General features: G+C 44.4%; 1 protein-coding gene across 5 annotated transcripts in view; it reads left to right on the top strand.

Annotated features, from left to right (window-relative positions):
* Positions 1–17,076, top strand: part of LOC120981656 (CD48 antigen-like) — a 31,209-nt gene extending 14,133 nt beyond the window's left edge. Inside the window, exons 3-6 of one of the 5 annotated variants that reach the window (XM_040411252.1) lie at positions 4,640–4,921; positions 6,426–6,545; positions 9,553–9,626; positions 15,288–17,076. In XM_040411252.1, the coding sequence (XP_040267186.1) occupies positions 4,640–4,921; positions 6,426–6,545; positions 9,553–9,626; positions 15,288–15,395 (584 nt within the window). In that variant the 3' untranslated portion in view covers positions 15,396–17,076. Of the gene's footprint in view, positions 1–4,639; positions 4,922–6,425; positions 6,546–7,349; positions 8,389–9,552; positions 9,627–15,287 lie in introns of those variants that run through there. The other 4 variants (XM_040411253.1, XM_040411254.1, XM_040411255.1 and 1 more) reach the window with 4 other exon arrangements.
* The last annotated feature ends 244 nt before the right edge of the window (positions 17,077–17,320 follow it).

Here is a 17,320-nt window from a genome sequence, read left to right on the forward strand (position 1 = left end):
GGGGCAGAGTGTAGAGGTATACTGTATATTGTGTGGCACAGTGTAGCGGTATACTGTATACTGTGTGGCACAGTGTAGGCTATATGTGTATAACAAACATATTTCATATGAAAACTTACAATTACTTGGCTTGGCCCTTGGGGGTCTCGGACACCACTTCAACACTTTGGCCGGGGGCTCGGCGGAGCTGATGTGTTTTATCCTAATGAGAGAGATTTCATAATAAGGATTTGGAGAAGGGGCAGAGGGATAGCAGAGCAGGGAGAGGCTGGTGCTGATACTAGGGGGTCATACCATGGGGGAGTAATAAAGCCCACCATAATGCCCCCCTGTAGAAATAATTCTCCTTGTAATGTGACAATGCAAAAAATACCTCCTTGTAATGCCCCCAGTTGAGCTAATGTCCCCATAATGTGCCAGTATAAAATACCCCTATATACTGTAGTGCCCCCAGTAAATGCCCCCATAGTGCTCCTCTCCCCCCTTCCTCCTAGTGCCCCCATAATGTACCAGTATAAAATGCCCCAGTAGATGCCCTCAGTGTCCCCCATAATTTGCAAGTATAAAATTCCCCTTCTTAGTGCCCCCCGTAGATGACTCCATAGTAGTCCTCTCTCTCCTTCCCCATAGTACCCACCATAATGTGTCCCAGTATAAAATGCTACTGTACAGAGCCCCCCATATAAAATACTCCTTCTTTGTGGCCTCAATAGATGCCCCTATAGTGCCCCCCAATAACGTGCCAGTAACAAGAGCCCCCCCATCACGTGCCAGTAACAAGAGCCCCCCATCATGTGCCAGTAACAAGAGCCCCCCATAACAAGAGCCCCCCCATCATGTGCCAGTAACACTATTGTAAAAAAACAAATAAACCCTTATACTTACCGCCATGTCAGCGATGCGATGCAGCCTCTTCCGGCCTGTGTCCTGCGCTGTATGGCTCTTATAGGCTGCCGGCCTAGTGCCTGCAGCCTATCAGAGGAAGGGGAAGGGACACGCCTCCCCTGCCCCGCCGCAGCACAGGCAGATGACTATGGAGATGAGCGCAATGGAAGCGCTCATCTCCCTGTGCCCGGCTGCAGCCGCTCAGTTGGGGGGGCATTTTAGTTAGGGGGGCACAGTGTGATGTAGGGGGGGCCGTGGATTCTGTCACCTCCCCTAACCCAAAATCGGATTTTAAAGCAGTCATGCAGCACAGCTTACCTTGAATCGGCTGTGCTCTTCTATCTTTTAATCCGTCCAGTAGTTTATGAGAAAAACGACTTTTATGATTATGTAAATTAACCCTGAAGGTGCCCAGAGGGGCGTTTTATTCCCCTTAGTGTGCCCAGTAACGCCCCTCTTACGGTGCCCAAAACGCCTTCCTTCCGACTGCCTAACCGCCCACAGCCTCTCATCCCTCTCCTCCCCCTCCCTCACGGCCGAACGAACTCTCGCGCAGGCGCAGTACCCACTGAGGGCTGCGCCAGTGCGATCTGCAGGAGACTGAGGGCAGGAGCTTCATCCTCGTCACTGGGCATGCGCCGAGCCCAGTGACGTCCGATGCTCGCTCTTCCCTCAGTCAGCCTGGGAGGAAGCGCAGAGGATTGCCGATCGGCTGCTGCACCCTGCGTTTTCTCCAGCCTGCCTGCCTGCCAGCGATTTTCTTTCCCCACCCTCCCTCCTGGAAACAAATCATTATTACTGGGCTCGGCGCATGCCCAGTGACGAGGATGAAGCTCCTGCCCTCAGTCTCCTGCAGATCGCACTGGCGCAGCCCTCAGTGGGTACTGCGCCTGCGCGAGAGTTCGTTCGGCCGTGAGGGAGGGGGAGGAGAGGGATGAGAGGCTGTGGGCGGTTAGGCAGTCGGAAGGAAGGCGTTTTGGGCACTGTAAGAGGGGCGTTACCGGGCACACTAAGGGGAATAAAACGCCCCTCTGGGCACCTTCAGGGCTAATTTACATAATAATCATAAAAGTCGTTTTTCTCATAAACTACTGGACGGATTACAAGATAGAAGAGCACAGCCGATTCAAGGTAAGCTGTGCTGCATGACTGCTTTAAAATCCGATTTTGGGTTAGGGGAGGTGACAGAATCCTTTTAATCTAAGGAGCCACACAGAAAAATCAGAGCTGCTCTTATTAGACCATGCAGTAGCTGTGCCCTAATGGAGCAGACACGGATGTCATGCCCCTATGTATGATGCATATTCAGTTTCAGACTAGGGTTCCTTAGGAAAATTTCCTGTAGTGGACCTAACAGTCCCTGCACCATACATACTGGCCAATCCTAGACCATCCCCCCCCAGGGGTGAGTAATTGTTTATAATGTCACCTCCAAATAAAACTGTCGAGCAGTCTTCCGTCCTTTTTGTAGCCAATTAAGGTGTTAGAACTTGGGACCACCAAAGGTTCTTTTTTTTTTTTTTGCTGGTACTGTAGGTCGATCTGATCCTTCTCATTGAACAAGGCCAGACCAATGTGGCCCCCTAAGCCATCGGGGGTATGTTTGGAAAGGTGGAAACTTTGTTTTGCTGTACTGTCCTAATACTACCCAATTAATAGTTCCTTATACTGTCCAAATAATAGGACCATTGTGTCAAAAGCAGGGCAACATAGTGCCCTCATAAGAGTGCCATTCAGGAAACTAGTTAGTGCCCATTTAACAACCATTGCTATTGGATACAACATATGTGTCTATGGTATGGTTAACATTGACCAGGGCTTTATAGAAGGGCAATATGGCTGCCTGGTGGGACATTTGAAGTAGACTGAGGTTGGTGGAGGCCACATACTACAATATAACCCTGACTAATGACTTCACGGTTCAATACTGTACTTATTTATACTGTTTATGGCATCATAGGCTACTTCCCAAGAATGTACCAGTCCCAATCTCGACCCCAGATAAAGAAGCTGCCGTTAAGACGAAGGAGTGTTATTGAGACCTCCTAGTGAGGCAGGTTAAGTCTTTTTGGGGGCAAATCCATTTATATAAAAGCAAGAATAGTATACCGTATGTAACTTGACATATTTGAGATAAGAGCACAGCAGCACAAATTGTAATCCCTTGCAGCAGCCCTCTTGAAACTGAGAGCAAAGTTGAGGCGTCAGTCTGTGTTTTCTGAATTAAGTGAGAAGAGGTCTTGTGATGATGTCAGGCTAGCAGGCTATACTGTGCGCCAGATGGCTGGGCCTACAGGCTAATCATTAACTGCCACCATAAGCCATTGTCACTCGCTTTTGTTGACTGACGAGATATGCCAGATGTTAGACCCGTCTAACAGTGCACGCTAACGTCAAATGATCTCCATTATGTTTGTTTGAATACTAGTGGTTCATTTATTGAGAAATATGATCTGACTCTAAAAAAACAAAAAAAATAACTACCATCTGGTCATGGTAGATGATAACCCCAGGTCTGCAAACACAACAAGGAGCCCATGAACCATCTCAACTATCTCACATCATTTTGGTGTTTTACCATTCACGCTAGACCCCGCTATCTCTCAACATGTCTAAGTAGGGGTTTCCAAACCAGAAAATTCTTGACATGAGGATTGTGTATGGACGGGGAGCTGACATCAGAATCGCCAGTGATGATCAACCTAGAACATTAGGAGGTCCTCAGATAGCCTTGACTTCGACCAAGGACCACATTCAATGACATGCATCCTACTTAAGTTTGAAATTTAGAGTTGACTGGACATGAAAGGGCTCTCTGAATACAGGGGAGATGAGGAAAGAGCTGAAGGTGCCCATACCCATGAGGTAAATATTGTCCGAAATTGGTGTTTTAGGACATTTTGGCTGACCATAATTTGAAACATTAGAGCTAACAACCATATGCTATGGGTGATGACCGACTTCTATCTGGTGAAAATGTGATCAGCTGAAACCAAGTGTATGGAATGATCAGCTAAATTTCGCCAATCATTTACAATTTTCCTCCAAGACCAGGGAGTCCATTTTTAAGAAATTTTAAAAAAATTGACTCCCTGGTCTTCCAGTTTAGTCTGGCAAGTTGCTGTTGGATGGTAAATCTGAACAATCCCATGAATGTCCGGTTTGGCCACAGTACGTCTGATCATCGTCATGTGAGTGTGCTCCCTTGTTTCCATATCCTACTTTCTCTATATTGGAGGATTGCCACACATGTCCCTCCTTGTGAGACACATGAACTTAGTACTGGTACAGAGACTATAATGGGTAAGCTCCTTTAATAATACTGATGATACCCACATCCCAAAAAAAGGTCCTCTCCCCTCCCCCCCATCCTCATATAGGTCCCTTTCTACTATTCAGAGAGACTGCCCATGTCCTGCTACCTCTGATCTTCAAACTGGAGAAAGCAAGACATTGCATGTATTGTGTGGCACTTGGTTATAGTCAAGGACATCTGTAGGCCCGATAATGTTCTAGGTTGACCACTGCTGGTCTATAGACTGGTGATTTTAGAGTAGCAAACCATATATACTGTCAAAGGTTATGTGCTTTGTCAACCTTTCCACCCTTACGGGTCTCTGGAGTGTTTGCCCACATGGAATAAGGGGTCACAAGGAGAACATTTGAGGCCATATGCATCCCCAGGGCCTTCAGCTTCCTACTGCTGCCATAGACAAAGGTCTACAGTGCCTGATGATATGTTCTCTCATTACAGAGCCTGTTCCCCTTCCAAGTATAAGGACTGAGGTGACGGAGAATGCCATAGACAGATGCAATGTTACTCTTCATTGCTCTGTCCCATCAAACACATCAGATTTCTCCTATAGCTGGCAATGTGGAGATAGGAAATCTGATTGTCAGCAATATAATAATGGAAGAACAGTCAAGATATTCCTGAAGAACGACTCCAAAGACATGGAGATCCTGTGCATAGTCCAGAACCCTGTGGACAAGAAGAATGTCTCTTTCCACCTACAAGAAACCTGTATGTTTACAGGTGAGATTCTCTTCAGAATGGCTGGATTATTAGGATAAGGTCATGAGTTGGGAGGTAAGGAAGAAGGTGGTTGCATCTGGAGACTCCTCCTTGTCGTTGATTATTGGCAGAGGAGGCATTAAAATAACTGACTGGACCCATTCTCCCAATTGGAGACCCAGCATCCAGAGCTCCAGTGATGTTACAGCTATAAAAAGTCTTCTATATGTCACAATTAGCAACCCCATAATGTCTCTGCTCAGCTGGCCACCATTTTACAGTTTACAGATAGAATATAATACATATAAACTGTAACTCCGCCAATCAATTGCTATAATTATCCTGTACCAGTTCCAAGTTACATCCTGTATTACACTCCAGAGCTGCACTCACTATTCTGCTGGTGCAGTCACTGTGTACATGCATTACATTACTTATCCCGTACTGATCCTGAGTTACATCCTGTATTATACTCCAGAGCTGCACTCACTATTCTGCTGGTGCAGTCACTGTGTACATATATTACTTATCCTGTACTTATCCTGAGTTACATCCTGTATTATACTCCAGAGCTGCACTCACTATTCTGCTGGCGCAGTCACTGTGTACATACATTACTTATCCTGTACTGATCCTGAGTTACATCCTGTATTATACTCCAGAGCTGCACTCACTATTCTGCTGGTGCAGTCACTGTGTACATACATTACTTATCCTGTACTAATCCTGAGTTACATCCTGTATTATACTCCAGAGCTGCACTCACTATTCTGCTGGTGCAGTCACTGTGTACATACATTACTTATCCTGTACTGATCCTGAGTTACATCCTGTATTATACTCCAGAGCTGCACTCACTATTCTGCTGGTGCAGTCACTGTGTACATACATTACTTATCCTGTACTGATCCTGAGTTACATCCTGTATTATACTCCAGAGCTGCACTCACTGTTCTGCTGGTGCAGTCACTGTGTACATACATTACTTATCCTGTACTGATCCTGAGTTACATCCTGTATTATACTCCAGAGCTGCACTCACTGTTCTGCTGGTGCAGTTACTGTGTACATACATTACTTATCCTGTACTGATCCTGAGTTACATCCTGTATTATACTCCAGAGCTGCACTCACTATTCTGCTGGTGCAGTCACTGTGTACATACATTGCTTATCCTGTACTGATCCTGAGTTACATCCTGTATTATACTCCAGAGCTGCACTCACTATTCTGCTGGTGCAGTCACTGTGTACATAAATTACTTATCCTGTACGGATCCTGAGTTACATCCTGTATTATACTTCAGAGCTGCACTCACTATTCTGCTGGTGCAGTCACTGTGTACATACATTACTTATCCTGGACTGATTTTGGTGTACAAAGTATATTAATCCAGTGCTGCATTCACAATTCTGCTATTTGCTAGGAGAACTCTTAACAGTATTGTTTTTGACTCTTTTACTACATTGCATTAGCGTCTATTAGAATATGCTCTTCTATTCAGAATGCAAATCTCTGTTTCCAGATAAAACATTGGCCCCCAGGAGTCATTATACTCTCATAATCATAGTAGTTGTAATCGTGATGGTAATGGTGCCGATTATTTCAGTGATATGTATAAAGATGAAGCGTGGAATTAGGAAAGGTAAGTACAACCACATTTACTAAGCCCATCCCAACAGTGTACAATCTCTACAGTAAAATGTATTTAGTCATTAAAGGGGGTTTTATGCAGCTGAATCCCATTCAAGTGAATGGGGCTACGATGTAATACCAGGCACAGCCACTATAAAATGGGCGGCACTGTGCTTGTACCCAATGAAGAGGCCACAGCAGTCAAACCAGGAGTATTACCCCTTCCAATGTGATACTGATAAGCTATCCTGAAGATGACCACCAATAGTTGGTGTCCTGGACAACCCCAAAACCTGCACCTGGGAGATGTTTATCATTATATGTTTATACCATACCTCGCTATGTGAGCAGCTTCCTGTAGGCATCGATTTCTACTATCAAGGTGGCGGGCAGGGACATAGGTATAGAAGGTGCTGAGGTAGCTCTTGCGCCTTTTGGACAATCCCTACTAGTTACAATAAAATGATCTTGGTGTCCCCCTAAAGGGACCTCTACATCTACTGTGGTGAAAACATGCAGTAAGTGTTCAATTTCCCTGCAGCGCCACCACAGGAGACATGAAGAGTTACACAATGTCCATTCAAGTCGGTGGGTTGTCTGTGTAATGCAGGACAGGTCCTCCAGAGAGAGAGGTGTCCCTTGTAACCTTTCTGACTGAAGGTCCTAAAGAGGAAACCCTTCTATTAACTCAGAAAAGTGTATGAAACTAGACAATCCCTTTTTAAGGGAAATTTTTCATCTCAAATTTTTGCCCTGAAAGAATATTTGTGTAGACAGATTCTGTATGTAATCACCCGTAATGTTTTTTTCCTAGGATCTGAACCAGAGAGATCTGTATGGTGGCACATACAGTATTTGTAGCTCCTGCTTCTACTACTTGGTGTCCTTTATACTTGGTCTTTTCTGATCTCTGGCCTAAAGCTGGTAGCACATTAGGGTGCTCGGACGGCCGTTTTCTGGATGACTAAGAGTTAATGGTAGTCTAGTGGTCCAGGATAGTGAAGGGGTTTATGCTAGCATACATGTTGGTCTTGATGTCCCAGATAATAGATGAAAATAGGAATGACCCTTTAATGTCAGGCTCTGATGATCTAGGTTAATGTAAGAGTTTTCATCAGAATCCTTGATGATCATGGAAGGGGTTAGGGTAATGAAGTGGGTGATGCCAGCATCCCTGGTGGTCTAGGCTATTGAAAGGGCTAATCGGGTTGAGAGATTCTCAAAAATACTATCTGGTCAATAAGTAAAAGATATGGAGGATCGCACACCATCACACTCCCTTGGTTCTCCCAACATGAGTATAGGCAATGGGATCAGATGGGCTTCCTTGGCTGCGCTACTGACAAATTCCATGTCAGAGTTCAATTTCTGTCATGAGTTGTCATGAAAAGCTGGTATACTAAACTTACCAACCACAACTATGACTGAGTAATTTCGGGTGGGGATGGAGGCATAGCAGAAGCGAGATCAGAATCCAAGCAGAAGTCAACAATGGGTGGTCAGCAGAGGTAACCGATGTAGAAATCGTGTAGACAGGACATGCCAAGGTAAATGCCATATGGGACCTCAGGAACCAGGTGGAAATCCAAGAGTAATACAAGTAGTCAGAGGGAAAAACGGAGGACAGAAACGAGAGCTCATAGTCGAGGTAACGCCAATCACAATAGAATATCTGCTAAGGGGAATACTATCATCAGGTGATGCCCAGAGGCCAGAACTAGGGATAAATCATCCGCCACCTTCTGGCAACCCAATGAGAAGAAGAGCCGAGAAGGCATTTCTTGGTCGGAGGGTAGGGCAGGGCAGATTTCCTCACTGCTGTAAGCACAGTGCTGATGCTTGCAGAGGGGTGACCCACCAAAAAACTAAAAAATCCAACACATCAGCTTTTTGTCAGATATCTACCATTGGCCGTCCAAAATCTCCAGTGTGTGGCCTGCTTAAGCTTGTGATTTCACTTCTGCAGGACATCTAACCAGGCTCTAGCTGCATGTCATTAATTATAGTGGTTCTCCTGCCTGATGGAATTTGCTCATCATGTGATGCATCTTACCAATTCTTGTAAATTAAGGGCCGTTGCTGATTTTTCACTCTCCTGGGACTCTAGTAACAATACAATTCTGCAATGTCCTCCTACTTTATTGAGGCTCAATTGCCACAGTCTTTGGGCAGCTAGTACCTAATAATCTTTGATTTTTCTCAATGGTGGTTGGGTTGACTATATCTTCCCAGTGAGCTTGTGCTTCTACATAGGAGCCAAAGAGAACAACCAGAGCTGCAAAATAAAACATAGGTGACAGATGGAGGAGGTGCCTGAGCCTTTGATAGTCTAGAAGGTGGATTAAAAAAACTGTGCCTAAGACTCCGGTATGATGTTGCTGTGCGCAAGTGAAGCTAAGCTGAAAAGCAGGTGAGCGTTGCCCAGTAGATAAGACCATGGATCAACATCGGCTGAGAGGGAGGGTTTAAAGGTGAATGCCAACCTGGCCATTATACCTGAGTAAGTGGATTGTCCAAGAGGGGTGTTAAAGTATTTTGCCCTGTTTCTTTCATATGGTGTATGCTTTGTACCATGTTGTTTAGTTTCTGCATTTCCCGATTCTAGTTTGTTTGTTTTTTCTTGTCCTTGGTTCAGTCCATGCTGACTTGGACATACCCAACAATACAGGGTATCTAGCCACAGGCCAGTGACATAGGTAGTCAACCCTGCCATTACTGTTATAATGTATCCAATTACATCTTGGAGAGGACCCTGACTTACTAAATGGGTACATTGAATACAATGTTTGCCATATGCAAATCAGGCAAAAGACCACCTCGCCCCCGAGGTCCTACTGAACCTAAAATGGATAACTACAGGGTTCTACAGTGATATATGTTCAGTTCAGAAGAACTGCTGAGGGTCCCTATGGTGTGCTTCATAAAGACCTCCAAAACTAGTCTGAAGCTTGTTTCCTTTAAGTTTTTTATGATGCTCCTACCATAACCCTAAACATTTTTTTGTTTTTTTCTTAAAGCAGAACCCGCAGAAAGTAGAAATACAGAAATGCACTACATCGAGGTGACAACACGTCAACGGGAAGACAATCAGGTGAGAGATCACATTCTGAAACGGCAAGCCAGTCCAGGTGACGTGCTGCTAAGATGGTTTCAGGGCTCCTAATACTGTATCGGAACATAAGCCATGCAGGTGTTTCAGCCTCTGGATGTAAATGAAGAATGTTTCAATTTACCAAAGGCAAGCAGAGATTTTGACAATGGCGAGGATTTGGAGCAATAACATGTGAGCAGCTTTGAAAAATAGAAAAGAACAGCTGTCATGTGAATGCTGTTCCCTTCTCTGTGGGGGAACCTTAACAGCCGGTTCAGAACTGAGCGTTTTACAGCGCGCTCCTACGCGCTGTAAAACGCTCAACAAGGAGAAACCAATGCTTCCCTATCGGCATGGTTCTCACCTGGGCGTTTTACAGCGCGTACGATCGCGCTGTAAAACGCCCGACGCCCCAAGAAGTTCAGGAGATTCTTTGGGGCGTAGTGTCGCGCGTTCCAGTACATAGATTTCCGGGAACGCGCGACAACGGGCGTTCCCTTCTGTCCGCCGGCGCGATTGTAAACTCCCGTACAATCGCGCGTACGTTCAGTACGCTCAGGTCTGAACCGGCTGTAAAGTGTTCACTTTCCCTACAGTGTCACCTGTGGAGGAATCGGGTATTACAGGTCTCATTAAAAACAATAGACTGTTCAGTTAATACAAGGATATTCTGTGTCCTCCAGAGAGGCACTTTTTGTAGTCACTCTCTGTTAGGCCTCTTGCACACAAACTTTTTTCCGTTTTTTGCGTTCCGTATACGGAACCATTCATTTCAATGGATCCGCAAAACAAATGGAAGGTACTCAGTATGCCTTCCATTTCCGTATTTCTGTTTTTTCCATTCTGTTTAAAGATAGAACATGTCCGCATAAAGGTCAAGAATAATACTGTTCTATCAGGGTACAGCTGTTCCGTTCTGCAAAAAACGGAATGCACACGGACGTCATCTATTTTTTTGCAGGTCCGTTTTTTGCAGACTGCAAAATACTGAAAAACTTATACGGTCGTGTGCAAGAGGCCTTACAGTGTAACAGCTCCTCAGCTGTGTGACGCTAGGACTAGGCATTTAGGTTATTTCAACTGACAGCAATTTACTCCCAAACTCTGTTTACCAGATGACAATATTAAATTACCTCAGGGACCTTGAGGAAGGCCCCTTTGGACTTGATGTTGGGCCTCACTTCTGCAGTTATGAGCACACTCCTAGGAGGAGAAGGTGTTTCTCCTACGGCATCTCCAGCCATTAGGTCATGAGCACTGAAGCACTTTGTAAACAGCTGGTGGTCTCTGCACCACTGGTAGTCCGGTGGCTTAGTGGTGACTACATTTTATCCTGGGTGGATAAGAGTTAATGGTAGTCTAGTGGTCTAGGATAGTTAAGGGGTCATGCTAGTATGCTGGTCTAGTACATTGAAGGTACTTGGCAACATCCCCTTAGAAATTATACAAAGTGCTGCTTGCCACCTCTCCATTGACATGTACCTTTCTGGCCAATACATTCTCTTGATGTCCCACAGATTAAATGTTGAAAATGGGATTTAACCTTTAATGCCAGTCTCTCTGAAGGTGTCAGTTAATGTAATGGTTTTTATTAGCATCCATGATATTCTGGTTCATGGAAGGGGTTAGGGTGATGCCAGCATCCATGGTGGTCTAGGGTAGTCAAAGGGCTAATCCATACTTTCTGTTCATGGTGTTCAGTTGGTTACACCTCACCCATTACCTCCAGTAATGTCTGTGCAGCTTCCTCCCCAGTACTGCTTGTCATGTAATCAGGCGGAGCCATTCTCAAAAGTTCTGGAGGATCTGACACCATCACACTCCCTTGGTTCTTTGTTCTCCCAACATAAGTCAAGGCAATGGTGCATCAAATAGCTCCCTTCCCGCCCCGGCTGCACTACTAACTAATTCTATATCCGCGTTAAATTTCTTTTAAGAGCTGTCAAGGAATGATTGTGTATTAAACTCGCCCTCCACATCACTGTCCACGATATCTGCCACCTAGGATGTATATAATGATGTGGGTGGTGATTGAATACAGGGTCTTCATGAGAAGAAGACATGTCATCTAATAACCCAGTAGTGCAGCCTCGGGCTTTGGGCTGTAATTTGAACTGTCTATGTGATGGACCTCAATCAACTTTGTGTCATGAGATCTTCGTCTTTGTTCCTTTCCCTATTCATTCAGCTTGGACCAGGACAAAAAAGCCCTTTCAAAGCTCTGGTTGATGTCATCTTTGGAAATTTATATAGATCCTAAACCCCTTCAGCTACAAGAACTGTAGACAAGTGTCAATGAGCTACTCCCCCCCCCCCCCCCCATACTCTAATACAGAGCATTTCTCATTAGAGAGACTTCCTTATATCAGGATATGGATATAATTGGCCGATAATGAGCATCAGACCAGCTTACTGACTGCATAAATCATGGGTTCTTTGGCTCTTGTTTCCAGATGTATGGAGGGGGTTTACACACTGGAATTTTGGACATGAACATGCTTGGAAAATCACCTTGAAAAACAGTGTAGTTGCTCCTGATTAGTACATGTCTATGACAAGTAATCTGGCTGATCTTCAAACCTTCTAATGTTGATTTAAGGGGGGGGGGGGGGGGGGACCACGGTGTCGAAGAGAAGTTCAGACTGCCGGTTTAAAGTTACGACCACTATTGTTGCCATAGTATAGGCCTACCTCAGCCTGTAATTATCTACTCCTTGTCAAACCAACCTCACCCAGTGGGGCCTCTTTGAGATGACCACCCATAGTATATTTTAAAGCTACAAATCTGGTTTGGATAAAAGGGTGGTCTTCTCAAAGAGGTGTTTTTTAGGAGAGGATTCAATGTATTTGTGCTTTAGGTCATCATTATGTTGACAGTTGTTATCAGTCAACCACAGAGTCTAAACACACATTTAAGGGGTTCCACCACATCGGTTAAAATGGGGCGTCAACAGCAAAATGCAGTACAACTTGTGAAAAAGGCCACAGTGATGACCAAGAAAATGGCCTTGGGTTTCACATGCACGAAGTTGACAAGTATGCTTATTTCTATGAACCATCCCTTGGTCCCAGAAGTGTAACCTGAAGCTCCTGGGTCATAATGCAAACCTGTAACAGGATCTCACCTACCAGATGCTATTTATAATACATAGCAACATAATTCTGGTGCCTTTGGGACCCTGAGGAACCAGGGCCTAGATGCAATGCACTCACTATATCACTATAACTACTTTCCTGCTTGGTGCTAACTCTTCTCATCATCTAGGGTTGGCCATGATACACCCCATTAATACTGTAAACACCATCTTAATTAAAGAACATCTGACAACCATTGACAGAACATCAAGGCATTTCTTTGAAATGTTAGTCTCAATCCTGTAAATGAGCTAGAAGCTCAGATGTCCGCCTTTGAACTTGAGAAGAGCAGATCAGTTATTTGCGTTCGTTTACAAGGGCCGAATTGGAAAATGCTTTGGAGTCTGTTTTTAACACAAAATGTAAAAAAAAGTAGGAGGTCACAGTACCCAGGTCAGCGTTGTGACAGCTCTATAGCTGGAACTGTATACCATACCAAAACCTGCTGCAGACCGGGTCAGAACTGTAAATCATCACCCAGACCTCTAAATTCAAGTCAACAACACTTGCAGGCCATGTTATTTCCTAGAATAGAAATAGTCCTGCTAGTTGTTTAAGAACATAAGGGATGGAACAATAGAAAATCTCCTGCCAGAACCTTGAGCTGTTCTTAGTTGGCAGTACAGTCTGATCTGAATAACATCCTAACAAGAGTGCCAAACACAAAGAGTAGACCAATTATGCAGATACTATAGGATCCCCTTAAAGAAGCCCCATACTTCTTCTCTATGGAGTATATAAAGTGGCGAAGAGCTCCCATGAGCTACAGTCATAGCAATGGCACCTAACAAGTTAAACTAACCGTACACACTAGATGAAACTAGGCCAGACATAAAGATCAGTCAACAAGCTAATGTGTAGGAGTGTCTCTAGGTCATCCTGCAGCAGCAGACATTGAGGGGAAGAAAGAAGGATCAGGCATGATGGGTTTCTAAGAATAGCATGGATCGGCTCTCCAGTGAGTCTTGAGGCGATTTAAGGGTTATATGTATAAGGGTTTCATGCTGATGACCTATCCTCAGGATAGAGTATAAGCATGTGATCGGTGGGTGTCCAACGCCACGGTCTCCTCGAAGCTTACCAAGCACTGTGCCGTCCATTGGATAGTGGCTATGCTTGGTATTGCATCTCAGCCCCCTTCACTTGAAGTGGATTTTACTGCACCTGGGCCATATGATCGATTGACCATGACGTCACTGGTCTAGGAAGAGGCCAGGAGCCCCACAGTCTCTTCAAACAGCTGATCAGTGAGGGTGCCGGAAGTCGGACAGCCACCCATCATATTGTGATGAGGTATCCTGAGGATAGGTTATCAGTAATGCATCGTAGGACAACTGCTTTAATTTGGGTGCATAGAAAACACGAAGTTTCGGGTATGAGCAAACCCTTCATCAGGTGTGTGGCTACATATGATGTCAATATGAAGATGATGGAAGACTTTGTGATCTCCTGGGGCCATGGAGGAAATGGTGGAGCCCGTTGCACTTCAGCATGCTTCATTCCCAAGGAAGTTCACTCTGTTTTAGAAGCCAAGTCTATACTTATTTGATAGATTTAGTTAAATAACTTTAGCTGTGACATGTAGATGGTCAGAGGGTCATACAATTCTTCTCTCCCCAAAACATATGGGATGAAGGTAAGGAAAGTACTAAAGGATCTAGACTGACTTTTCTGTGGATGGTGGGTTGTGATGGCAACATCAGTAGGCTTCATTTTTTAAATTTTTTTTTGCTATTGTGTCCCCTATTCCAGTTTAACATGCCCAATTCTTCATTATCCCAACATCTTCAATCAGGAGACAGTTGAGATACTTCGGAGTTCTCTGACATTCTTTGTTTTACAAAGTCTTACCATTTTCAAAATCTGTTTGCTGTCAGTTACAATGATAACACCTAGAGACTAAAATAATTTACTGATCATGTCCAGCTAATATAGGTGCAGGGCTCATCACAGTGTATCGTGGCTCTAGGTTAAGTCACCCTCAGTGCTCTCATGACCACCTAAAGCTGACCAAACACATAAGATACATGTAGGCAGAGATCTCTGATTTTGGTGGGACCAGTGACCATCTAAGGCAGGCATCCTCAAACTGCGGCCCTCCTGCTGTTGTAAAACTACAACTCCCACAATGGCCTGCTGTAGGCTGATACCTGTAGGCTGTTCGGGCATGCTGGGAGTTGTAGTTTTGCAACAGCTGGAGGGCCGCAGTTTGAGGATGCCCGATCTAAGGCATATGTGGACCTTCCGATTCTACTGAGACAGCAGATAAGGAACAGGCAGTAGGATTTCAACACTTCTGATCTATTTGTTCTCTGAGTGCTAAGCCACCGGCAGCAGCTGGCATGTGTATTGGGGAATCGGGGGAGAGAGCTGTCGGCCTATAATGTGTATGGTCACCTGTTGTCTTCTAAGCTTGAAATGTGGATCTGATCAAAGCTGCCCATTACGTTCAATCGTTTTTTTTATATGACCCTCTCTGATCATACGATTATACAATTTTCTATTAAACTTGTCACTATTTTCTAGAGAGTCCATATGGAAAATGATCACTACATTGGAATGCCTTCCCCAAAAAGGACCAAAGCTGAGACATTGTACACCACTCTACAACATCCACCACCAATCTATACGTGATGGTTAAAATATGCAGGAGCGCGGAAAGTGGCAACGTAGCATCGTCCACTATGGAGAAGTTCAGCTGATGTGAACAAATTGGTCACCTCTCCATACCAAAGCTGCAATATCCAGGCTGGAGCTGCCTTGTGTAAGCCCCAGGGGCCGCATATTATTCCCACATGCTTACTGGAGCACCCCATGGATCGTGTATAACTTTTTTCATTTTAAGGATAGCAACACCCATGTGCAACCATCTTAACTATCTACAAGAAAGTGGAGAAGATCAGAAGACTAGGAAGTCAGTAGTGTCGCACAGTGGAATCTGTCAAGAAACATGGTGGTGGCATCTTTTTTTATGGTGCTGTCTGATCTCTGGAAGTTAAGATTGGGTGCCCCATCCAGGATCCTCATGTTTTATCTACAGTGGACAGTGGCTGCAGGACCCAGCATGGCTATGCATTACATATATAGATCCTTGATTTCAGTGGACACTGTGTAATACCTAATATCCCCTGTGGTGGTGCTGTAGGAAAATTGAACACTTGCTGCCAAGTTCCACCACAGATTAAGGGTGATCACAGGGGATTTCAGCAGCAAGACTAAATGTGATTAGCTTATTTTTGGGGGCACTTCTAACAAAGGGAGAATACCTAAAGTGGACAACTCCTTTTTAAGATCATGACCTGTATCTTCATTTTATTTAGCTATATACCAAAGTGGATCCTTGAGGATCGGGTCTTTATTTCCTTTTTGTCTTAGTTATACATCCTTCATCATGGATCCTGCATTACCTCACAACACTTTGCTCATCAGTTGGCAAGAAATGTTTTTTTTGCCAGTCACTCATCATGAATTCTGTCACCCGCTATTTTTTTACAACGTTCAGGGTGTTCATGGAAAGATTGTATGACATCACACGCATTATAAAGTATGTGGACTTGGGGCTGGTGAAGAACTTTGGAGTTTATGGGCATAGGTAATGGTCAATTTATGTGAGAGGATAGATGGCCATGAGACAGATAGCTAGACACTAGAACAGGGGTCAGCAACCTCCGGCACTCCCGATTTTCAACGACAACTCCCAAAACGCTCCATTCACTTCTATGGGAGTTGTGAGAACAGCTGAGCATGATCGCATGCTGGGAGTTGTAGTTTCGCAGCAGCTGGAGTGCCGAAGGTTGCTGATCCCTGTACGAGAAGATGGATGCCCGCATCCAGCTCCAATGACTGTGATCGGAGAATCCTGGTCATTTAATTCCCCAGATGCCGCTATCAGTACTGACCGTGGCATCCGTGGGGTTAGACTGAGGGAAGGGGCTCCCTCTGCCCACTGATCAAAGCCCCAGCAGCAAAATCGTAGAGCTCCAATCCATCACTGTGCTGGCCTGGGGGCTTGTGAAGGCTTCCAGAGCTGACATACTGGGCTATCTTCCAGAATTGTGCCGAAGGCAGCCAGTAAAAATCCCATAGACTGCAATAACATTCTTTCGCAGTCTATGGTACAAGCGATCAGATGATCGCATGTTCAAGACCTTTTAGGGGACTAAAAATTACACTGAAAGAAATATAATAGGTGTTGCTGCATCTGAAAATTTCCTCTTTAACATATAAAAATTATGTTTTTTGGCAGTCAAAAAAGAAAATTCTATACTTTTTTCTTCACCTTTTGTCCCTCAGGAAAAAATTGTACAAAAGTGATCAAAAAGTCATACATGCCCCAAAATGGTACTATTAAAAACTATAGCCACAAAACAAACCCTCACACAGTTCTGTAGATGGAAATATAAAATAAAGTTATGGGTGTCAGAATATGGCAAATTTTTGTTTTCAAAGTACTAAAATAAAAACTATATAAATTTTGGTATGTTTGTAGTCTGTAGTCGTACCAACCCCCAGAATTAGCTTGTGGCAACTTAAAAACTTGTCCTGCAAAAAATATGCCC

The sequence above is a fragment of the Bufo bufo genome, chromosome 11 (assembly GCF_905171765.1).
Source record: "Bufo bufo chromosome 11, aBufBuf1.1, whole genome shotgun sequence".
NCBI lineage: Eukaryota > Metazoa > Chordata > Amphibia > Anura > Bufonidae > Bufo > Bufo bufo.